The 25114-nt window shown below is 47.1% G+C and overlaps 3 protein-coding genes across 3 annotated transcripts; 2 read left to right on the forward strand and 1 right to left on the reverse strand.

Moving 5' to 3' along the window:
• Positions 1-658: 658 nt before the first annotated feature.
• Positions 659-3857, forward strand: C922_02506 (hypothetical protein; the record flags this gene model as incomplete). Its single annotated transcript, XM_008818105.1, has 4 exons — positions 659-740; positions 954-1066; positions 1272-1747; positions 1937-3857. 4 exons carry the CDS (start codon positions 659-661, stop codon positions 3855-3857), a joined length of 2592 nt encoding a protein of 863 aa, XP_008816327.1.
• A 1107-nt stretch (positions 3858-4964) lies between these two features.
• C922_02507 (hypothetical protein) lies at positions 4965-7419 on the forward strand (the record flags this gene model as incomplete). Its single annotated transcript, XM_008818106.1, has 12 exons — positions 4965-5016; positions 5171-5252; positions 5424-5492; positions 5594-5706; positions 5830-5950; positions 6120-6190; positions 6336-6414; positions 6549-6609; positions 6727-6775; positions 6887-6957; positions 7112-7165; positions 7351-7419. The coding sequence occupies 12 exons, from the start codon at positions 4965-4967 to the stop codon at positions 7417-7419; spliced, it is 891 nt and encodes a 296-aa protein (XP_008816328.1).
• A 508-nt stretch (positions 7420-7927) lies between these two features.
• C922_02508 (hypothetical protein) lies at positions 7928-24344 on the reverse strand (the record flags this gene model as incomplete). Its single annotated transcript, XM_008818107.1, has 2 exons — positions 7928-16417; positions 16530-24344. The coding sequence occupies 2 exons, from the start codon at positions 24342-24344 to the stop codon at positions 7928-7930; spliced, it is 16305 nt and encodes a 5434-aa protein (XP_008816329.1).
• Between the last annotated feature and the right edge of the window lie 770 nt (positions 24345-25114).

A 25114-nucleotide genomic window follows, 5' to 3' on the forward strand; every position in this document is an offset into this window, starting at 1 on the left:
CTTAACCCGGTCTTTCTGTCCCTATGGCTTAAACTTATACGAGGTGACTAATCAGCTGAGTCTGAGAAAGAAAAAAAAAACTAAAGGGGGTAATTTTGGGATGAATTGGGAAGGTCAATACAAATGAGGAAATTTCTTTTCTATTGCCTCTCTCCTTGACTGCAGCACAAAATGAGTTATCATTTTTTGCGACTTCTATTTCGCCCTATTCCGCTGCACTCCGTGACTATTTTGCCGCTGAATGTGCATGTCGGGGTAAAACCCCTTTCTTTCCGCCGTTTAGACAGCCCACGTGAGTGATGCGTGGCTGGAAAAAAAAAGCAACACAGGAGTGAACGTTTAAGCGGTACTTTTTCGAGGCGAGTTAAAAATGCGCTTTCCTATGAAGAGGCGTGCTTGGGCACCAGCGATTGACGTGGAGGAGTAATTGCATGGACGTATATTTGCATGTTTGTCTATCTCCGTGCTTACACGTACTTGCTTATACGGACGTGCTTCTATGCGCGTAATCCTGCTCTCCCGTGTGCCTCCCTTTCGAGCGCAGAGAACGGTCCCGCCAGTCCCCAATCGTCGCCACCACTGCACAAGAACAAAAAAAATAAAAAAAAAAAAAAAAAAAAAACAGAGCTATTTTTTTACCCTAGAATAGGATGTAAAAATGAATATGTCTGAAACGAAGCCGTCCTTGAGGTACTCCTCGAAAAATAGTTTTTCTTACGAGAAGGAGATATCCTCTACAAGTAGGGTGCTGAGGCGAATGCGTCTTTTTTTTTTCCCTACTCTGTCGTTGTTTTTCCATCCTGTTTGTAAAAAAAAAAAAAAAAAAACACCTGTGAGGCGGAATGGGCATTTTAGTATCATCCTTTGGGAAGAATGGACACTTGGCCATGACCCGTCGGGTAAAAAAGTAAAAGAGTGTGGTGGCTCCATCTCCTCCTTCCCCCATTTCACAGCCCTCCAAATAAGCAGAAATCGGGATGAGATAATAAAGAACAAGGTGTACTGTCCGATCGAGCTGAAAAATGTGTACAAGTTGCTGGAGGATAGCGACCAGCTGCTGAGGAATGTAATGCGTTGATGCGTTCATGCTGTGGTGGCGTAGTGGCGTATTGGCTCCCTGTGTGGACGCCGTAGTTTCTTCTTATGTGCAGGCAGGAGTGGTGAATAGGTGTAGCTGCCTCTCTTGGCATTGGCGGAATCCCCGCTGCGTATTGCGATTATATGGCGCTGCTGCGTGCACATGTCGGTCCCCCTCCACCCCCTCACGGCAGAAAAACCTCAACGCGGAGTATCTCCTCGAACACAGCAGCAAAGTAAACGAATTTGTCTCACTCTGCGAAGGCTACAAAGTTAATGTTAGCAATCAGAGCAAGCCAGAACTGAAAAAAACATACAACTCGATAGAGAAAAATATGCACTACTTAAATAAACACATCGAGACGGCTAAGAAGGATAACATTATTTTAAAAAAAAAATTGAAAAAGTCAACAGACCCATTGTTCATTTCTACACTGGAGCAAAAGTATAAGCAAGTTTGTCTAGACATTGAAAATAGGAAGAAGGAAATAAAGTTCTTAAAAGACAGCATACGGAAGAATGAAAAGCTATTGGATTCAAATAAAAGGAAACCGAACAAGATTGCCTTGGAGAAGGAATACAAAAATCTGCTCAGTCAGCAGTCGACGCTGTGCTCTCGGCTGATACAGCTACAAAATGGAAACCGCCTCTACGAGGAGAATATCTGCAAGTAGGTCATCCCACCAAATAGATTGCAGCGGTGACGCGAGTGAGAAGATAGCGGTATAGTGCTTCCACTTTTTATCAATCTGCCATTCGCAGGAACACTCCAAAATAGAAACCCTGTCCTCTTATCCTATGCACAATTAATGATTCCCACTTGATCTTTTTTCTTTTTTTTTCCTTTTCCTGGTGACAGAATCGACGCCCAGCTGGATGAAATAAAAAAAAAAATGAACGAACTTAACATAGACAACAAAAAAAAGGAAGACGATGGCCTAGGGGGCATTGAAAATGACGCGTCTAAGGAGAACTTGGAGCGACGCATATTCATCCTCAACACAAAGAGGGACGAATTGAAGAAGGAAAAAAATAACCACATCAGCAACTTAAACGGCACACTGTCAAAATTAAGAAAGCAAATCTCCAATTTAGAGGAAGAAAAAATGAACTTGCTTAATGAAGAAAAGAATAACCTTGATAAATACAACATTTTGAAGAGGGCATTAAATATTAAAGGATTAAAAAACAACAGAAGTGAAGGGAAGGGAAAGGGGAAAGCTGCTTTGGTCAGACGGAATGTCACGGAGAAGGACGAACGAATTGATGAAGTTGCGACTCATGTACAGCTCGAGAAGAGAGAAGGCGAAACTGCTTTTCTAAATAACGTCCAGATTGAAGAGAAGAATTTTATCGAACAGTTACTGGAGGATGGAAACGACGACGAACCTTCCCATGAAGAAGTTGTCCATACGACACTGCCGGAACAGACGAAAGAAGACACGTGTGAGGAGGACCATCTCTGGGTTCCACCCCAATCGAAGAGTTTCGCCCAAGGAAACAAAAACAATGACTCGCAGAAAGAAAAAAGAAAGAAGAAAAAAATATTCATCCCAGAGTTTGAAGATGACATCCTTTTGAAGCTTGAAAAGCAGGTCACGGAGAAGCTGAGTCGAAGAGCGCAGGAGGAAGGAGCGACGGAGGAGGTGAAGGAAGAAATGGCAGAAGAGGTGACTGAGGAGGTGAACGAAGAAATGGCGGAAGAAGTGAAGGAAGAAGTGGCGGAAGAGGTGAATGAGGAGGTGACTCATGAGATGACTCATGAGATGAATGAGGAGGTGAATGAGGATCTGACTGAGGAGCCGAATGGGGACGTGAAAGAAGAAGTGGCGGAAGAAGTGGCGGAAGAAGTGGTGGAAGAGGTGAATGATGCAAAGGGTGAGGTGAAAGACAAGCAGGAGGAAGTAGAGGACATGCAAGAAAATGTGCAAGATACACAAGAAGAAGTAGCGGGTGTGCCCGTGGAAGAAGTAGAGGCTCTACAGGAAGAAATAGAAGGTGTGGGTGAGGAAGAAGCAGAAGCTGCACAGGAAGAAGTAGAAGGTGTGGGGGAGGAAGAAGTAGAAGGTGTGGGGGAGGAAGAAGTAGAAGGTGTGGGGGAGGAAGAAGTAGAAGGTGTGGTGGAGGAAGAAATAGAAGATGTGTGGGAGGAAGAAGTAGAAGGTCTGATGGAGGAAGAAGTAGAAGGTCTGATGGAGGAAAAAGTAGAAGGTGTGGTGGAGGAAGAAGCGGAAGGTGTCGGAGAAGAAGAAGTAGAAGGTGTCGGAGAAGAAGAAGTAGAAGGTGTTGGGGAGGAAGAAGCAGAAGATGTGAAGGAAAAAGTAGAAGCTGCACAGGAACGCACAACTGGAGACGCACAAAACGTAGCTGACGATGACGACGCATATGGAAGCCTCCCTGAGGACCTCAAGGACGAATTGAATGATGATCCCCCCGAGAGGCACGAACCGGTCACAGAACCTCCAGAAAGCGAACCCTCCTCCCCGCTGCAAAAGCGAAGCGACGGTGAGGCAAGCGAGACGAGTATCGAAATGCAGGAGGATAAAGAGCGATTGGGGAGTGTCATGTGGGACGAAACGAACAAATTAGACGATCCTGATGAAGAAGTCAAACGTGAGGATGAGACAACTGGTGAACCGGAAAAACCAGACCACGCGCAGGCATGTCTAGGGGAAACAGGTGAGGAAAACACGGAGTTGCACGAGATGGGACAGATAAATAGTGGTGAGGGGAGGCCCGGTGAGAAGGAAGAGAAAACACGGGAAGCGGAGGAGCTGTAAATTCCAACGAAGTGGACGCTGAACCCCTGGAAGAGGACGATGAACCCCTCGATGAGGCCGACTCCCCGGCAGATGATTAACCAAATGGGAGAAGTTTTGGGCAAAGACGCATTTTTCTTCCAAGCGGCTGCGTCTACATTCTCAGATCATCCAGTTTGAATGGCCTAAATGGGATTTTAAAAAAGAAGGGGGACATCCTAACCACCTTTGGAACACACCATTGTGCCCGCGAACATCACAGAACATGTGCACACATTAACACAGATGCTTACATGAAGGGGGACAGATAGAGTTATTTCCTCCTGTTTAAAAAAAAGGAAAAAAAAGGAAAAAAAAAGAAAAACTCTCCTCACTGTTTCGTGGCCCTTTAATAATGTACTTTTAAAATGGCACTTCTTTGTGTGCCCCAGGAATTTCTCTTTTCTGTTCAGAGGGGCCAACGGGTGCAGTGTTGGCTTCTCCACTTTAGCAATGTTTACTCAAGCACTTGGCACTTTCGGTGATGCATAAGCGACCTCCTGTGCGTGATGGATGAGCAGCCATGATTTACCTAACTGTGACCACGTGCCTCCACACGGGCCAAGAGGTGTGTCCTTCCTCCGCACGGGGTGAAACGTTCCTCATTTGACCTACTCCACATGTTTTCTCCACGCCTTCAAAATAGCGGCAATGTGGTTTGCAAAATTTGGGAGAGGGGGGGCAATTTGTTGGATTCGTCTATCCCCCCAGCCCAGTGTGCTTTCTACATGGAAAAGAAAAAAAAAAAAAATAGTAAAACGGAACTAAGCTGTACAAGCGAAACGAAGCGGGACAAAATAACATTTTTAAATAAACTCCCAGGCGACGCCTGAGTCCAATTGTTTACCTCTAGCGGTTTCTCCTCCGCAGTGGGCCCCTAAGGCAGTATCAGTAGCGCTGACAGTAGCGGTGACAGTAGCGGTGACAGTAGCGGTAGCAGTAATAACGTCGTGGACCTCTGGGTCAACGAATTTCATCTTGACACGACGTGACATCTCCTTGGGGAATCTGCCAAAGTAGATTCTTTAAAATTGCCAAAATTTCAGCCCCCGAAAATTGTCAACTTATCATTTGCCTGCCCTCGAAACAATGACGAATTATCGGAGGGCCTACCACGCTGGCTCCTGGTATTCTAGCAATGGTAATTTTGCACACGCCTCTGTTCGTGAGGGGGGGTTAGGAAGCCATGCCATCGTATTGAAATCCATACACAGTGAACGTTCTTTCTCCCCCCGGATTGACTTCCACCATTTCATCGCTGTTCCATTCGTCCATTCCCCTCGCCACCACCACAGGAAGCGCGCTGAAGAACTCCATAGACACCCTTTTCGAGAGCATAAACTGCAAGAAGCAAAGCGTGAAAGCGGCCATCTGCCCGTAAAGCTCCGTGAGGGTTGCATCTGCCCCAACTGGCAGCATATGGCGGACCCCCCAAGCGTGTATTCCTGTTCGGGAAAATGAGCGCAACTTTGCTGCTTTGCCATTTGCCATTTCCTGTTTCGTTATTTTATTATAGTTTTTTTTTTTTCATTCCGTGGCCCCCCTCAGGCACGCAGGATATGATTACGCTCTGAAAACGAATTCCCACGTTTATGCCTGCATCAGCATAGAGAATGTGTAAGTGTCCCCCCATTTTTGCGCCGTCGTGAGGTGACCATCTTACTGAGTGGTACACACCTGGCAGGTAACACTTTCTCCTCCTCCCCATTTCCCCGCAGAAAGAACATTTTCATCCTTGGCCCTAATCACCACATTTACAACAAAGGATGCCTGTTTCCCCACGTGGAGAGATACGAAACTCCATTTGGCTTCCTGCAAATAAACAAGGAGGGTAATATCTCGTCACATCCACGCCGAGCATCTGTTCAGTGATCCGTTTGGTGCTTCTTCATTTCTCTGCTCGCATTGCCACATATTCAGCCCACCCCCGCACTTGATCACACCCCCACCGTAGTCATTTCGGACATCATGCAAAACGACGTAGACCACTTGTTTGACTTCATCGGAGAGGAGGACGACGAGGAGGAGCACTCCATAGAGATGCAGTTGCCGCTGATCAAATACATAATTAAGGAGTAACCGTTTCGGCATGGGCAACCGGAAAAAAAAAAGAAAAAAATAAATAAAAACAAAAAAAACAAATAATAATAAAATAAATAAGCATAAAATAAATAAATGTAACAAAATGGAACAGAAAAAATCAAGACAGCCACCCTCACTGCTTTTCATTCCCCCCACCCGCAGAAAGGACATAAAAATAATCCCTATATATGTCGGCTGCATCGGAAATGATATCCAAAAAATAAATCGCTTCTGTACGACAGGGAGGGAGGGGCGATGCGCACAAATAGGCACCTGCCAGGACGTCCTAGCCGGACATGGAGCAGGACACACGTCAGAGTTAATCTCAGCATGAATGCTAATCTTTATGTTTTTTTTTTTTTCCCCTTTTCTGCGCAGGCAACCCCATAAAAAAATACTTCCAAGACGAGGGAAACCTGTTTCTGTTTTCGTCTGACTTCTGTCACTACGGGCGAAGGTTTTTCAGCGCTTCGGAGAGAGTGTTGTTCATGAGGAGAGCTTCGCGACTGTTGGGAATGCTCTGCCCTTTCCATCTTCGGTTCCCACTCCGTTGTTATTTCTCCCCCCATTCTGCTCCCCCCCTTCCACCAGATTCAGCTTCACCAACATTTTGCAAAAATACAACGACACGCACATCTTCAAGCAGGTGGAGGTACTCCGCCTGAGAAGGCCCAAATGTCCATTAGCCTTCGTATGTGCGTGTTAATATAGACGTGGCAACTGAACTAATACCTGTCTACCTTTCCCCCTTTTCACTGACCCATTGTAGAACATGGACCGAGACGCCGCCAATATAATCAGTCGCCACGACATAGCAGGTTCGTCCCGGTTAAGATGCGCGCGATTTAATCGTCCTGTTTGATTGCTAAAGGGCCACTTTACTGTCCCTTTTGCCTCTCCATTTGGTTCCATTTTTCCGCCCTTCTCAGACTTCATTGATTATCTGAACAAAACGCACAACACGATATGCGGGTCGAATCCGATAAAGATGATGCTGCAGGTAGGTGTTACCCTCGATGGATGCATCCATGTGTGGTTGCTCATTGGGGCGTCTTGTATGGCCCTACGGTGAAATGCCACCAGGGGGGTTCTTAACGGGTTAGTCCCTTCGTCGCCTCATCCCCTCCGTCTCCGCTTCCCCCCTCCCCCCACAGCTGCTGCAAGACTTTTCCGGAAGTGTGTCCACCAAACTGATGCACTACTCGCAGGTAGGGGTCCGCTCCACCAGTCGGGCTACCATCATTCACGCGCTGGACCATTTTTCATACGCCCAGTTTTACGCGTGTGCTTATCCCTTCCCATGCGGACACTTCTTCACGTCTGCTCATCCCTTCCCATGCGGACAGTTCTTCACGTCTGCTTACCCCTTCATATGCGCACCATTCCTCCCCAGTCGAACCAAGCGAGGAGCACGAACGATTCCTCCGTCTCCTATGCCGGAATGGTCTCCTTTATTAATTAATCATGCCTCTGCATGGACATATTGTGCGCCTGCCAGGAGGGGCAATTTTTTACAATTTGGGTACCCCCTCCCAAACGTTACATACACTCATATGTGTAGTACCCACTTCTGGGGAACAAATTCAGTTGGCCAAAGGTGCCCCGTTAACAAAACTATGTCTTGTTTTCAAATCGGACGATGCGGTAGCATTTGCAACAAAGTTCAAGGGAGAAAAAAAGATGGACTGATAAAAGGAAAACCAAATGTGGGTGATGCAGGGTGAAACTGCGACATATGGTACAAAAAAAATGAGAAGCAAAAAAGAGGAAGCAAAAAAAAAGAAGCAAAAAAGAAAGAAACAGCTCCCTTACATACACAATCGGATCAATATAACCGTTGGGGAGAGACGAACCCCCCGCAGTCGTGGCCATTCCGACGAAGGTGTCATCCGCCGCTCCGTACAGTCAAGAGGGTTTAACTTGACTGTTCGTCCGTTCGTTCGTTTTTTTTTTTTTTCCCCTCGCCCAACTCACTTCCTTATGTTTAGATTGTGCGTAAACGATATGTGCGTTATATTTTGGATGTCTCGTTTTTTTTTCCTTTTCGGTTTCTTCTTCTTATGCTTGGGTCGGTCCGCTTCCTCCTTCGTGTGTCGTGGTTCCGTTGCTTCACCTTGGGGTGTTCCTGGTGGGACGTGGGTCCCCCGCTGAAGTGCACGTGCCTGTTTGTCGTCCCCTTGGACGGTGTGTGGTTTACTCCTCAGGGGGTTGCCACTATCTGCCGCTTCAGCAGGACGCTGTAGGAGGGCATCATCCCCTGGGGGGCCTCGGCTGAGCATGTCCAGGAGTGTCTTCTGCATGACAGTGCCGCTACGCTGCTGCTGCTCCTTCGAAAAGGGACTCGTAAAAATCCTTTTCCAGAAAAAAGTTGGGTAGCTAAAGGAGAAGAAGATTTTTAGATAGTCACTGGTCCTGTTTTCTCTTTGCTGCGAATAGTATTGATGATAATGTCTCGATGAAATTAAAAGTCCCCGATTGGATTCGAAGTGGAAAAAAGGATTCATGTATTTATTTAATGAATAATCTGTATCGTGGTTAATGCTCGTTCCTGCTTTACTGCTATGCTCCAGCTGATGCTCACACTTGTGTCTCAACGTGACAACAATGCTGTATAGGTTACTTAACGGGCTGAGTAACTGCATGTTGTTTTTTAAAAAACTCTCCACAAAAGACAGCAAATTTAACGTCGTGGAAGAGGAATGTTCCGATATGTTTATATTTTTGAGAAGATAAAAAAGAATGCTCATATAATTGTAAAAATAGATTTTTTTTATTTTCTTAAAAATATATTGTATGTTTTTTTTTTTTTTATTTTTTATTTTGATGGCTGATATGTTCATGAGGAAATTTTTTGTCAGCAATAACTTGAGCAGATAATTTACGTTAATGTAGATCTTCGTCTTTTTTATGTCCAGGTTATATATGTACAGGAGGAAGTTCCCTCTTCTTTCGTTCGTCGGTATAGACAGGCAGCGCGAGTAGGCGAATGGCTCGAATTGGTTGAGGCTTTCCGCCTCAAGCAGCAGCTGCAGCACATGGTCGTCATGGCTACTATGCCTCCTGTGGCTGCCATTATTGCTGTGGTTTATCCTCGCCCCCTCCTCAGGGCCCACAAACCTGTAGTGCCGCCACTGCCTGCACAGGTAGTCGTAGCAAAGAGGCACGATGTTAACGAAGTAGTTATAGTCCAGGGTAAGACTCAGACTTGCGATTTCGATCGATAGGTTCTTTATGATTTCCCTTCGACTCCTGCGCAGCTTCTGCTCCTTTATCTGCTCGATGAACTGGACGAGGTTGTTTATCTGGTGGCTCGTCGCACCAGGGTTAGAGGCATCACCAGGGGTAGCGGTGTTGTTACCACGGTTGGAGGCGTCCCTATCGAAGGAACTTCCCCGTGAGTCCTTCCCCCTCTTATAAAAATAGTATGCACTGTACAGTAGCGCGTGTGCCCTATTCTTGGCAAAATTGTTCGAGTTCGCAATACGTGCAGCGTTCCTTTCGGAGAAGGTGACTCTTCTTGTGTTGGTCTCTTCCGCTAAGTGGGTTATCTTCCCCCTGTTCGTGGAGAGCCCATTTGAGGGGGCAACCCACTCGCTGGTCTGTCCCTGCCTGCTGCTGTTTCTTTGGTTGCCCCGCTTCCTCCTTCTCCCCCCGCGCGCTCTCTCCAAGTGACAACAAGCATGCACGATGTTCAGGCTGTTATAAATATGCTTATATTTCATAATCCTCTGTTTTAGCATGTCGATATTAACGCTGATGAAGCTTTCCTCATTATTGTACTTAGTAAGAATGGTGTGGCTGTTTCCTTCGAAGGTTTTCTTCTCACCCCCCTCGTCTTCTTTACTCACACGGATGTTATCAATAAGGATAAATACTCTCTGGTAAAAATCGGAAAAACTCATACTGACCACATGGACGTTGCTTCGTAACAAATCAAACAACTGCCTGTACAGATGGACGTTCTTCACGTAACTAAAGAACAGGTGGGAGGTATACTGGCAATACAGCCTACTCTTGAGTAATCGGTAGACGTCGTAAATCTTTGTAATGTTTTTTTTTTTTGTGAGAGTATAGTTTTTTCCTTCCATGTGGCTAGTCGTGTTTGTCTTCATCCTCGTTAGATATTCTGGCCTGCCTCTTCTGAGTAGCCTCTTGACAATTTTGCTTCTTCTCCTTAGTGAGCTCTCTCCCCATTCACCCGGCACATCGGACAAGGCGACGGAGGATGATTCGTCCATAGCGACTATATCAGCGCACTTCCCGTTTGGTCCCTCCTTTCCCCGAGTAGCACTCCAGTTGGACAATGCTACCACGTCGTTACGGTTACCATTACCGTTACCGTCATCGCTGGCCCGACTTGGGGAGGACTTCCCGTCCACCAACTCCCTGCCGCGAGGCGGCTGCATCCCCCATCGCTGCGGCTGCTTCGGCTGTCGTTCCTTTGGTTGTGGTTCCCTTTGCTGCCTGTGCTTCGACTGCCTCCCCACCTCGCAGAACCCTATGCATCGCTTCCTCCGCGCCAGGGATTTCCTATTGAGGCACTGGAAGGTGTAAAAGTTGAAGAAAATTTTGCTAAAGTGTATTTTCTGATTCATATGCATAGGGGCAATGGGCTCCCTCGATACGTCCTCAAAGGTCAGCAACAGATTAACGCTTTTAATGAAGATTTTAACGTTGATCAGGTCATTTTCGGTCAGTCCGTAGAGGTTGTTTATATAGATGACCCCTTTTGTGTCTTCCATGAGCGGAAGTCTTCGATTCGTATCATCCCGGTTGGATGGCGGCACACTTGGACACTCCCCTATGATGTTATTTTTCCATTTTAGGAAGTCGAAACAATAATCCAGCGAGAATACCTTCTTCACAAATTGGCACTCTCTGGATCCATTCACAATTATGTTGACTTCATTATTTTTGTTGAGCACAATATCGCAGTGGTGTTTCACAAGGTACAGTTCGTAATACACCATATGCGTTTCTTCTTCTCCTCTTCCAGTGGAGGGGCCGACCCCCCTAACTTTCCTCCTCTTGAAGAGAAAAAAGGAAAAGGAAAAGGACGAAATGAGATTGCAAACTAAGGAGAACTTCATCACGTGGAAATTCTGATCCATCTCCGCAGTCTTCACCAAATGGAGGTACTTCCTGACGGAGTGGTATTTTCTGATCGGCGTGTCATCTCCCAGCTTTAGTAACAATTGTAACGTCTTGTTTATTAGTACGAATTTTGGGAAAAAAAAAAAAAGGCATTTCTCATCCTTGAAGTGGATGTATTTCCTCTTTACAAAAAATAGGTGTCTGCTTTGGGCTGGGTTGATAAAGAAGGGGACGTCTAGATTGTTGTATATGTGGATGCTCCCCTTTTTGTTCACCTGTTCGTTTATCTTCTCTTTGTATTGTTTGAAAATTCGTCTCATCGTGTTCTTCTTCGTGAATGGAACCAGGTCGATGTTCATTCTGGTCAAGCGGTTGTATGCGTGCAGAGAGCGCTCGTACTCGCCTGAGGGGAGTGTTCCAAAGGGGGAATCCTCCACATGGGGGGCTTCTTCCACACGGGGGGCCTCCTCCATGGGGGTCGCTCCTCTGTCTTCTTCCTCCCCTTCCCAAGAAGTACGCTCCATCACATCTCTCCCATCATCGTTATTATCACACCTGTTGAGTTTTCTTCTTGCGGGAAGTTCCCTCCTCGGGTGGATTCCCCCAACGGGCTCACTGCTACCCCGTTTAAGCGGTTCACTGGTCCGCCCCTCTACGTGCCCCGACACGCGTGGAATTCCCTTAATAAAAACGTAATACGTTTTGTCCTTCTCTATAGTGACGATGTGAAAGAGCTTCTCCTTCACCACGGTCAGGTGTTGTTTATTCTTCGTGTAAATCTGTGCGTACTTGTACGTGTAAAAGTACGTGTCGCAGTTCTTGTGGATCCGTATGTACCTCCCCCTTACGTGTTTTGTCTTCACTACTCGAGGGATGTCCTTCCTCTCGTGTGTCTTCCGGGTTAACATTTTCAGCGCTCGCGCGTAGTTAACAAGTTTGGCGCTGTCTGGGCGGTTCACTGCGGAATTGAGCGAGACGTTCCGTTCCAGTTTCTTCTCCGCTGCTTCTTCGAGCGGCACATCGCCGAGGAGCATCTCGCCTCCTCCCCCCCCCTGCTGCCTTATTTTCAGGCTGACAAAGTCCCACGCACTTTTGTTCTTTATGTTTAGCTCCTGCACGCTCATGCTGTCCAGAAGGTTGGTGCGGTCAGGGAGTCTGTTGTCCACCTTTTCTTCGTCAAAGATGGCGGCGATTTTTCCCAGGTAGCTGCTTCCTTCATAATGTGCAATTGGTCTGTTGCTCCCCCCCAGGTCAAACCCGGAGTCCTCCTCGCTCGTAGGGGAAAAGGAGGAGTGTTCGCTGAAATTTAAGTCGTCGCTTTGGTTGGAGTTGTATAGAAGCTCTGACTGCTGCTGCCCCTGTTGCTGTCCCTGACGCTGTCTCTGACGCTGTCTCTGCCGCTGGCCCTCCTCCACTGCATCGTGCGGCTTGCACTTCACATCGAAGGTGTACTTTGTCAGGTTGACCAAAACGAGGTAGGGAAAAAATTGAATAAAAGAAATGCCGAAGCAGTGGAAGTGAAAGTAGTGAACACGCACCGTGACGTATTCCTCGTTCAGCTGTATCACCTTCGTGTAGGACTTATTTATTTCGTAGGAGACGGAGTCGTTGCTCATCGTTCTGTTGTAGCTATTAAGAGTGAAGCGGTGGTTGAAGCAGTAGTTTTTAATACACCGTTCGTTGTTGTCACTGTCATTGTCCCTGTGTTTATCCTTTTCTTTGTCTTCCTTTTCATTGTCTTCCTTTTTCCATTTCTTTCCCCTCTCTTCTATTTTTAAAACATCCCTGTTGATCGTGATGACTTTCCTTTGCATCACCGGTGAAAGCAGAAGCAAATCTTCCTTCAGTGCAGTGTACGTTTCTTTCAGACTATACTTCTTTACTTCGCACTGGAAGTTCAGATCGTCCAGACAATCCTCCTCGTCATTCAGCAAATAATACTGCAGGACGTTTCTGGTGTAATTCATAATGTTGTGTTTGCTGACGATGGCTATGTTATATTTCTGTTCGTGCATGTATATGTAGATAACAAAGTAGAGGCCGTGAAATTTGACGATTTCAAAGAAGACAATTTTGGGGAGAGCTTTTACACTTGAGTGGTGTTCTGTTTGGCTGTCACTACCGGGGGTGGTTCTGCCTTGTCGAATTTCACCTCTGTTTGCTGGAGCGAAAAAATCCTGTTTCACTTCCGCGCGTGCAAAATATGCCTTATTGTTTACCTTAAGAAACTTTATCCACTGGCGATAGAATGACAGACTGAAGTTAAGAATGAGATTGTCGAGAAAGCAAAAGTGATATACATTCACACAGTCGAAACTGCGTAAGCTGTACGTTTTGATTCTTCCCTTTTCTCTCTTTAACAACACATTGATATTGAATGGGGTCAGGTTAATTATCTTCATGCAATTTTGGATAGACACGACATGTAGGTTTTTTTTTAGGAGATGCACGACGCTGAATATTTTGGAGTACTTGGCTTCTTCTGCGTCGCCTCGACTGGCGGGATGCACTGGGGCATTCCGCGGCAGGTGTGCCTGGTTGAAGTGGACGCCGTTTACCCCTGTTTCGTTTAAGTGTATCCCTTTTACCTCTGCCCCTTCTATTTTCATCCTCCTCATGGGGTTCGTCTGTTCCGTCTCGCCGCTCGTCTTTTCCGCCCCTCCGCTCCTCCGCTTCCTCACCAAAAAGAAGAAGCTGCAGTACAGCACATGGACGCCGTCGTGAATGTCCCTAAAGAAATACCTTCGGAGCTTCAAAAACTGAGAGTATCTCATTTTGTTACTCACGTAGAGCTTATCCTTGTGCATCTTCACCACAAGTTGGATGAATTCGCACCGTTTTATAAAATGAAAGGGGATGCTGAAGGAAGTTTGGTTGTCCTTCACCACGCACGTGTTAATCGTGTTGGCCTTAATGAATTTTAACTTCAAATGGAGGAATTTTTTTTTTTTTTTTTCTTGTCCCCTTGGGGGGTTGTTGTTCCCCAAAATGGATCCCCTCACGATTGCAGAAGCGTCTCGCTTGAGGTACTCATCGAATAGGATTTTCACAAAAAAATAGGGATACACGTATATACACTTCTTATTGTCATGGATGCCCACGTCGACGTGGAGGTAGCTCTTCTCATTAAGTGTCTTCTTATGGTGTGGATCCTGCTGCATCTGGGGGTGTGTGTAGGGTTTTCCAAAGTGGGATCCGTAGTGATCACCATTGTTGTGGCTCCCTCCTGAGAGGTAGTTGTTCCCTTTGAGAAAAATCTTCCTCCTCAAGCTGGAATCGTCAACCGTATAAATGAGGAGGAAGAACAAATTGGCACACAGAATGATGCTGTCCTGATTCTTCTTCACCATCCCAACGTTTCCTTCATACTCGTAGGCCAAGTTATACGGAGTGTAATTTTTTATGATGACGAATTCTTTGTTGAACTTATTTTGGAAGGAAACAAAATTGCGCAGGTCCCTAACTGTCTTGATCTTCTCGTTACTGACCTGACTGGAGAGTATACACTCATGGTAGGCGAAGTGCAAATGAGAAAAATGGTCTCTGAATAGGAAGATCAAATTTATTATCTCTCTTCTGATAAACATGTGGACGTCATTTTTTATATACATCCAGAGCTTCTTTCTCTTTTTCTCATCCATATTGAAATGCACTGACAGATCGAATGAATCGACAAAGGAGATTTTCCTCGAGTTTTTAAATAAGAAGTTCTTCAAATGTTTTACGTCTATGGAGAGTGCATTCATCTGCTTCATGTTTAGGACAGCCTGTATCTTTCTGGTCTTCCCCTTTCGGCGTCTGCTTCCCAGGGTCAGCTGATTATTCACACTGTTTATGGAGAATAGCTCGTGCACGTACCCCAGAGTTAGGAAAGACACCTTCATCGCGTCCACGTTGATGTGAAGCTTGTTTGTCGTTCGTGTGAGCGGCTGACCAGCCATCTTCCCACCACGCGTACTGCGGTGCTGACTGCGGCGCTTACTTCCACTATTGGTTCCCCCCTTGCGGAACTTGGACGAGATCACCACCCCACGGTAGCTGTACCTGCACGTGTACACCTTCCCCTGCCGGAGTTTCCTCCCGAGGGTCTCCAAATCCTCCACCAGAAACTTCAATATCAGCAGGTCGTTGTTGTTCACGCCGATGGACACGCTGCTAACAATTAGGCTTGCGCAATTCTTCGTCACTTGCACTTTTGAGCGCGGAGCGGTTTTTCTCCCGTCCTGATCAGCTTTGAAACTCCTTACGTGGGTGTCTTTACCCTGAGGAGTGATAACTCCGCTGACCATTTTGCCTGCGTCATTCCTACGGTTAGTAATAAGCGGTTCGTTCGGTTGGTTCGTCTTCTGAGACTGGATGGCCTGGTTGACCTGGTCTGCTTGCTTCGCTTGGATCGCTTCATTCGCCTGGATGGGCGCATCCCTTCCTCCGCTTCCCAACCCAAATGGGGCATTCCCCTTGCGGGTTCTCCCATAAGGCTTGCCCTTCCTTGATGGTGCCAAATTGGAGAGGGAGTTACTAGTAAGGGGGCTAGCCAAACCCCGCCCGGTACTGTTCCACTTCGAGATGAAGGAAAAGGAAGCAGTCCGCTTCAGCGTGGTGATCCCTTCTTCCGATGCTGCTCCTTCTGATATGTTGTTCTCATTCAGGGATGCGAAACTGGGTGTGAAAAGTCTGGGTGGCAGATTCTTCCCCCCCTTATCCAGCAACTTCATGTGTAACGACTCTCCTCGATGAAGTCCATAGTTAACTTTCGTGCAGAAGCACAGGATGTTCATCACCTCCACGACGTTGTAGAGGCAGAACTCTCGTAGGGGGATGACACTGATGTGCGGTTCGTCCTCGTCCTGAAGGGAATCTGGATTGTCACGATTCGAACCTCTGCCGCCATGTTTCCAATCTGTACCCCCCTTTTGCGGCCTCTCCATGCACTCGGCTGCCATTTCCCCACAACGCCGCAAATAGAATTTCCGAACGCCAATCAGGCTCAAGTACACCTTGTGGTGCTTTCCCTGGTTGGTTGAGATGTCCACTTTCTCAACCCGCATGACATTTACCGTGCAGTGCGTAGTTAGGGGGGCGTGTAGGAGGCCGCACTTAACTCTGAGGTGCAGCATGGATATGTTAAGGTGCGTCTTGTTGACGTTAACGAGGGTTCCTTTCTGTGCTTCTCCCATTTTTGCTTGATTTTCCCCCTGAGGGGCATGCTTCCACTGCGTCTCCTTCCATTGCTGCGTCTCCTTCCATTGCTGCCCCTGCATGTGGTGGTCATTCCTCCGAATGGCTCTCTTCCTTCTCGTTTTTTTTTTCTCCACGTCCACCTTCACACTGGTGTTGAGGACCAAATCGTACAGGAATATCCTTCTCTTGATGTTCCTATCGGGATTTTTTTTTTTTTTTTTTCTGCTTCACCAAGTAGACATTTTTCCGTTCCACTGCTCGTTCATCACCTAAATAGGACGGATGATGGTGCTTCACCTCCGGGGGGTTCACATAAATGTATTCTTTCTTTCCTTTGTCCCGTTTCTGTGTTACAGTGAAAAAAGAGGCTTCCCTTTTCCTTTTATGCAACTCTCTTGTTCTTTCCTGACCAAACACTCTGTGCTTGTCTTCCCTCTCGTGCTTAGCTCTGCTTGCTTTTCTTTTATCACCACTTTCGATGCGTCCACTGGTGTAGTCACGTCTCGCTTTCTCCTTCATGAGGCTCATATCGTATAGAATCTGATCTCCACTCTCTTTAACATCATCCATAAGGTAGGTACAAGCAGACAACAAATGAACATTGAGGTTAGCAAAAGATATCTTAAAGTGGTATGAAAGATGAGGTTGTTTTTCTTTTTTCCTGCCCTGTGTTGCTTCACCATATTGTTTCGTCTTTCTGGGTGTCCCAGCTGAGAAGAACTGAAACGCTCTCCACATTTTGGACGTGCTAACAATTTTGTGCAACTGGAAAAGAGTATGCATCGGGAGGAAGAAACAAACATCTCTGTATGTGTGTTTTATGATCAGATTAAGCGCAGGGTCTCCTTTCACCGCGTACTTCACATGCACAGTCATTTTTCCAGTTTGGTTCATCTCGTTCCTCATGGCGATCATTTTGGCTCTCCCTTCTATGGACTCCAATGCACTCCATATGCAACGAACTGTGCTTCGAACAGCGACATCTCCACGTCTGTTAACAAATTGGATGGTACTCTTCCTCTGCACCTCCCTATACTTCCTTTCGTAACAGGTAACATTGGTGAAGTAGTCCTTAAGTAGGTCCCTCCTCTTAGTAAGTGCTCTCTTCAAAACGGTTGGAACTTCAGTTGGGGGAGGAGTAAATCGTTTTGTGTTCCCTCCCGTTGAAAGTTGCACCCTTGCTTCCTGCTTCCTATCCTGTGTGTGTCCTAACCCTTTAATGACTATCCCGTCATTACTCATAACAATGCTACCTTTCCGTCTGCTTAACACTGCTTCTTTTCTCTTTACATGGTCGATAACTTGTCTCCCATTAGTTGGGAACTTTCTCCTGATGAGCAACACCTCCCTGTTGTTGTTGCTTCTGCTGTTGTTGCTGATGCTGCATTGCTGGCTGATCGGACTGACCCCTTCAATGCACTTTATCCTCCTCTTCAAATTGCCCACTTGAAAATTTAGTTTTTTTTTTTTTAAAAAAAATATGAACATGTTCATACAATTCTGGTAATTTCGCCTCGACAAGGAGTTAAACATTTCAAATAAGTACACCTTCCCCTTTGCATCAAAATAGTCGTTGCTAGTGAATAGGAGCAGTTCTTTCAATTCGTGTAGGTACCTAAAGTTGTGTGTCGTCTTTTGTTTGCTTCTTCTGCTCCCCTTCCTTTTGAGCTGCCCATTGAGGCCGCCTACGTACGTCCCCAGGAAGGCGTTCTCTCTGCCCGTGTGGAACATGAAAAAAACATTCTTTAGTTTGAAGCTGACGGATTTGAGCAGCGCATCCAGGAGGGGAAGGGGGGGGGGATGGTCACTCAGCTGCTTTCGGAGGACACTCCTCTGATTGACCCATTTGCTCACTCTGCCGGATAAGCCGATTCCCCTCTTCTGCGTTGCCTTCTTCGCCCCCACAAAGGGGCCATTTCGTGAGTCGATCCCTGGTCTGCTACCTCGCCGAGGCTCATCCTCCCCTTCTGCGGATCGCAACCTCTTCACTCTGTGCTTGGATTCCACTGTGCGGATGATTCGCGCGAGTCGCTTGCCTGGCATCCTGGGCCATGTGCGACAATCTGGGTTCTCACGTGCGTCACGTCCACTTCCATCGCGGCTGCCGTGTGCGATGCCATGTCTGATGCGACTCTCGATGCCACTCCCGACGCCACTTCCACCGTCGTACTTGCGCAGGAGGCGCTGCGCCTTGGCGCCCATCTCCACCACGCACGCATAGAAATTAACCAACGAGACGACATTTCCCTCGTTCAGGAGGACGCTGAGGGAGGAGTTACGCGCTACACGTCCATCGTCCCCCCTCTCTCCGTTACTGCTGTACGATTTTAGTACCGTCTTTACATACACTTGGTTCGGTTCGCATCCCCCCTGCGTTGGCGAAGAACGGGACGCATCACCCCTGCGGGTGTTTATTCTCCTCTTCAGGCATCTCAACATCCTAAAGAGGAGCCGAACTTTCCCTTTGCGCCGAGAGCACGTTATGGAAGGATAAGGCAAACGCGGGAATGGGTGATCCGTTCGATGGGCGAAGTTGGATGTTCCATCGGGGGCGACGTTGGATGATTTATGGGGGTAAAACTTGACTGATTCATCGAGGGCACAGCTGACAGGTCCATCGAGGGCACAGTTGACTGATTCATCGGGGGCACAGTTGATTGGTCCATCGGCTCGCCTCCGTCCCCTTCTACGCACTGTATCTCCGATCCTCCTAACCGTGTACACACCTCTTCTGCGCACCTTCCTGGCAGGGAGCTCAAACCTCACTTGATTCCCTAGGTACAGATAATTAGACTGAAAAATGAGAAACTTCTTCTCATCATCTACCCCTTTCAAAAACAAGTGGACGTCGCGAAGTTTACTCTTCACGAGACAAACCACTTCTAAGACTTGTCTTCTCTGAGTCGTTCCTTTCCAATTAGGAGTAAAAACGAATGTCCCTTTTTCTGTTTTCAATAGAAGTTTTTCCTTCTTCTTCTTCCTCCTCATCTTTAGCTTCCCTCTGTTAGTTACTTCACCTGAAGAGTTAGCACCTCTACTTTTGGTGATCCCTTCCTCCCCCAATGGACGTACAAAGTAGGTGAAGCTCCAGGTGACCCTATCTACACCAATGTGTACCTTTCGAACTTGGAAGAGCGTTCCAATCGGTTCATACCACAAGGGTATGTTCTTTCTTCTGTTCTCTTCCATTGGGTAGACCTCTCCCGCGGTCACTCCATCCCTGGTGAGCCTCCCCCCACGCTCATACTTGTTCCCCCTTTTTATAAAATCTCTCACCTCCTCAGCTGCGCATCTATCACTCGTCAATCTGTCAAGCGGAAAATGAGTTCTAAAAAACGGGTTCTGGAAGCTCTCCTTAATGGCTTCAATGTACCTTTTTAATGAATCGAAGAAGCTCACATGTGAAGATACTCTGACCCTGTGACTGTTCAAATAAATCACCATGTTCAGTAGGTCCGAAAGGATCAAATTTATTCTCTCGATTTTTACCAAGACGTTCCTTCTCTTTCGTTTGTTCGTTCTAGCGTGGGGAGCACTCTGTCTGTGGGGGGTATATGCCTGCTGGATGTTCACCTCCCTGGAAGCTTCTCCCGATGCCTCTCTCGAAATTAGTCTACGTTCCGATGCGTGGCGGCATGGAGCAATGGGGAGGGGGGCCGCGCTGGTAATGGGGGTCCTGGAAATGGGCCGCTTCTCCGCACCACCTGCTTCTTCTCCCAGCTGGTTCGCCTCCACTACGATGTACCTCATTACAGTGGTTTCCTTTACAAACATGTGGAAGGCCAATTTACACACGTAGAAATGGTGCCTACTGCGCGTGGCACACCTCTTTGCGAGTCGTCTTTTCCCCTTTTGGTATGTTCTTTTTTTCCCAAGGTGGCTTTGTATGGGAGGAATTTGGTGTGCCTTTCCTCCGGGGGAGGCTCCCATCGCTTGTTCTTTCTCATAGGTATTCTTTTCCGCTTCCACGTCTGCTAATTCTTTCACTACTTCCCCCCATTGTTGCCCGCTGGACTCCTTCACCGTTTCGATGCTCACAAGGTGACTCCTGAACTTCACGATAAGGCAATTTGTCTCGATCTTAAAATGCTTCCTCGCTGCACCGAGGGAGAGTCGCTGCTCCCCGACCATGTCCCTCTTGTCCATAAAAAGAAACGAGCAAGTAATCCTCTTCGCGATGAAATAGAGGATCACTCTTAACATTTTCTTCGTAACAGATCTGTAGAATGTGTTGTTGTTCCTTCGTAGCTGAAGAAGGTGCGATTCGGACGGGAAGACATTTCTGAGCGAGCGTTTTATGAGATGATTTGTTCCTCCATGATCAGCTTTCCCCCCCTGCATTGCCCCAAGACGCACGTACGCGTAATACGCCACGTTCAGGAAGAAGTCGTGGACGTACAGGTCCAGCCTCTCCAGGTAAAATGCAATTATGTGCCTGTTTTTCACGCCGTGTTTTTTAAGCTCCCCTGAGTGGGTCAGATGACACTGGTGTCTTAGGGAGAGCGCGGGGGAGCGGCAATTCTGCTTAGAGCGATAGCTCGGGTAGGCCCCTCTAGTGTAACTTCCTTCGCTTTCTTCCCTTCTTAGAAACTTCGCAACGTCCCCCGGGATGCACCCATCACACGGCCTCAGCCTTACAATGTTCCTTTCGCCCCCGGGGTCAGCAAGCGAGTACACCCTCACCCCCCTAAGGGACTCGAAACGAAAAGGAACAGAACGGATATTAAAATCACAAAATGAGGCGAAATCGCCTATGTACAATTTGTTCTTAAGGAGGTAGGCATTTTTCTTCTTCGTGGCGAGAAAATGAAAAATGGTCCTCTCCGATTTGAACTTAACGTGAAATGCTTCGATGTACCTCTCTGTGCCTTTCGACTTGTCCAATCGGTTCGACCTCGCTTCATCCGATTGGAAAAAAGTGAGCACATTCGATATTTTTTTTTTCTTCCTCTTCTTCTTCCGCTTCTTCCCATTGGGTGTGTCCTCCTTGCATAGGAAGAGGAAGAGGTTCACATGACGGCAGGCAAATTTTACCTTCATGTTAATAAAAAAATTTAATACGTATGTAACGCTGAAGGAGGAGGTTACATAAGCGTCTTCCTCATTCGTCTGATTCGCCACTTGGTCATTGTCGAAAAAGACTTCCAGTGCCCCGAAGAGGAAGTTCAGTTCTGCCTGCATCGGTATAGCGGCCTCCTTTGGATGGATTATCATTGTTGGTATGGCTTCACTTTTATCGCTTCCATGGGGGTAACGCAGCAGAATTGTTTTCGGTGGGAAATATTCCCAGGGAAACTCCTCCGATGTGAAGTACACAGCTGCGCTGTTACTACCGTTCATATTGCCTCTCCCCCTCTGCGCATAATCCTCCTCGTCCCAGAATAATCTTCTTAATAAATTCAAAACGCTGCTGTTCAGCTCGACGACTAGCGAAATGATCGAAATGTGAAGTCTATACATTTTGGTCCTATCCAGAGTGAAGAACAAAGAAAATGGGAAGACCAAAATGTGTGTGCTTCTTTCATGTTTTACATAGGCATATATATTTGCTATTCTGTAGGTTATATTGACATGATTGTGGGTTGATTTCCCCCTTGTCTTTAATCCTTTCGTTAGGAGAGCATCTCGACTTGTCTGCAACTTCCGCATTGGCTTCTTCCTTACATGCATGATGTTTTTATTTGTGAAGTGTAGGAGGGTATGGTCAAAGCAAAGGAACAGCGTGGGCGCGCGCAGCTTCGTTAGTTCCACTTTGATGCGTTTAATCTGCGTGTTTATGTGAAGGAGCGATGGGCGGGAGCACCCCCGTCTGCTGCTACTCGTCCGATTGGTACTGTTCCCATTTCTACTCTGCGCATTGCTACTGTGTGGCTTCAAACTGTTCCCACTGCTAATGTCCGGATTATGAGGTGGCTTCTTCCCACCGCTGACCCCCAAATGGTGATGCAACACAAAGAGGTCCCGCTCAAGGAGACCGCCTATCAGCACGCAGAACCTGTCGAACCGACTGACGACCAGATTGATGCACTCAATCTGTATGCCTATGCTGTATTGGCTTGGTCCGCTCTCCCCTCGTTCGCACTTCCTATGCACCTGTGCGATGAGGCAGTGTCTGTTCTTCCCCCTTGGTGACGCACTGCAGACGTAGTATCGCCCCGCTAGAGCGGCGGTCACATTGGCGTACTCTGCGCACGTGGCGCCCAGTAGGCCGTTATAAATGACCTTCTTGAACGCATAACTTTTTTTTGTGTTGAAGCGAAGCAGATCCTCCTTGACTTTACTCACGATAAGGGACAGACTCGAGTAGGACTCCGTGACGGAAAAGGAATCCATCGAGAAGGTCACGTTCTGCAGTATGAGAGTTTTCACCGATCCTTCCTGTGTTGTACCGCGACACGCCCGACGCGCCCGACACGCAGCCAGCAATGGAACCCGACTCTCCTTTAGCGCCAAAAAAAGATCCACGTTCCTGCAGAAACAGCAAAGGGAGTCATCCCCCCCACTGTACGCATAATCCACTTTGAACTGTTCCATGTGGAAGTTCACCTCGAGCAGTTTCGTCCCTCCGAAAATGGGGGCACTTCCTCTTCGATGCTTACGACGAAAGTTCTTCTGCACTGAGGTGACCTCCTTCTGGCGTGACCCCAGCCTCGTTCGCGTCCGCTCCATTCGCCTCCCCTCCGAATGGAAGCAATTCCCTCCCGCAATGCACACGTATTTATACAGAAACAAATACAAAGTGTATACCGTATCATTCGAAAGGGCAAGTTTAACGCTCGGGGTGACGACGCTGAGGAGGTAACTCTGGCTAGTCCTGTCCTTGGAAACATCACAGAGCAGGTTGGTCTCCTTCAGGAGGCACTCCCTCTGATGTGTTACCTTCATGTTATAAAAGAAAAAGAACTTGTACTTAAATTTGTCCGCACATATGTCGCTCCTACTGATGTGTTGACTTCTTCCATCTTGATAAACGCTGAGCTCTCTTATGGTAACTCTGAATAGGTCCAGGTAGGAATTGCTGTGCTGGGTGTCCCCCTCATGGGTGTAAAGAATCTTCTTCCCATTTGTCATGATGTTTCCATTCAGTTTCACTTCCATCACGTTGCTTTCCTCTTTCTCCCTGCTTAGGATAAAGCTACAATTGTCCGCGTGAAGTTCACTGATGTGTAGAGAAAGGAAGATCTTTTTCTTCCCATTCAATAGTGTATCTTCGAAAATGACATTCACGTTTTTTATGTCAAGGGAGAGGATGTATTTGGTGGCTATTTTGCAAAGGATTTTTTTGAAAATCCGGAGGAGACTCCCTTTTATGAAGTTATGTGTGATGTACTTGAGGAAGGAGCAGACCATGCTGTACAGCATCGTCTTCACGACGTTGAGGAAAACAATGGCGAGGAGGAGAGCGACGAGGGGGAGGCTCCTGCTAATCTCCGCGGCGTCGCTTCTATCCGGAGTGCTGCTACGTTCACATTCGTTTTTAGCTCTGCCCATGGTGTCTCCAACCGTGTCGCTCATCGTTCCGCCCGTCGTTCCGCCATCCCCCTCTCGTCCTCTCTCCGGCTGGCCTGCGTGGGCGCCCTGTTCCTCCAACTTCACACTCACGAAGACGTTTTCCACCTGTGCGGTCAGACCAATGTAGAAGCCTGAATCACGCACATCGCCAGTTCTGCTTCCGCTCCTACTTCCAATGCTTCTTCTGTTGCCGATTCCGCTTCTCATTCCGCTCCTACTTCCGGCCCTGCTCGAGGGGATGCCCCAGTCCACCTCCACTTTACCCACGTAGCAAATGTCAAAGCTCAGTTGGTGCTTCCTGTCGCTGAGAGAATCCAGGTAAGCCAAATACTCACCGAAGGATCCCTTCTCTTTACGGTGTTGCTTCTTCCTCGTTAGGAAGCCTTTCCCTCTGTGTGTCTTGCTCTCCCTATTTGATTTTTCCCGTTCTGTGTATCTCACCATGCCATGAGGTAGCCTAACTGTGAAGGGGGTCACTTCTAATTCTTCCAAAATGAAATGCTTAATGCTGTTCATGCAGATATGCTTCATCCCCTTAATGTATTTTTTAACTCCGAGTCTGTCTAGGAGGTACTCCAAAAGATGCAGTAGAAGCGCCATGGTGTTAGTTCTCCTATCGGTAGATGCGACGTGTGCTTAATATTTTTCCTGTGGAGCCGTCCTTTTCTTCCTTGGGTCTACTTCGCCTCTTTGCCTATTCGCCTCTTCGCTGGTCCCTAACTGTGAGGCTACTTTTCCTTCCTACCTTCGGAGAGGAGTTGCACATTTGGCCGATTGACTCTTCCTGCTCTTGGCGCATTTGCTTTCACCAAAAAGGGGGGGCAGTAGAGTCATAAAAGGAAAAATTCGTTCTGTATTATCCGCACCTGTGCTGGTTCTTCCCCTTCCTCTGGCTCTGTTGTCACGTTACACCTACAGCCCTTATTTCCCTCTGTGCGCTACTTATATCGCTGAAATGACGTCCCAAACAGGAAAGAACCATCCCAACGAGAAGGTACTCTGACATACTTCTTTATGTTGTAGCTTGGGCACAGACGATTACAAATGAGTGGTTACAGATGAGTGGTTACAGATGAGTGGTTACAGACGAGTGCTTACAGATGAGTGCTTACAAATGCGTACTGACAAATGACTGCTTATCAACCGCGCCACTCTGCGCGTGGTGTAGCTCGAATAGGAGGCCGTTCGCACAGTCACTCGCGAGATGCGTCATGCACACACAAGTTCGTCTCTCCAGAGGGGGACTTGTGTGAGGCGCGATAATGTACAAAAAAAAAGAAAAAATAATAATAATAAATAATAAAGAATAATAATAAATAATAAAGAATAATAATAAAGAATAATAATAAAGAATAATAATAAAGAATAAT

This window comes from Plasmodium inui (genome assembly GCF_000524495.1).
Source record: "Plasmodium inui San Antonio 1 unplaced genomic scaffold supercont1.9, whole genome shotgun sequence".
In the NCBI taxonomy this organism is placed as follows: Eukaryota; Apicomplexa; class Aconoidasida; order Haemosporida; family Plasmodiidae; genus Plasmodium; species Plasmodium inui.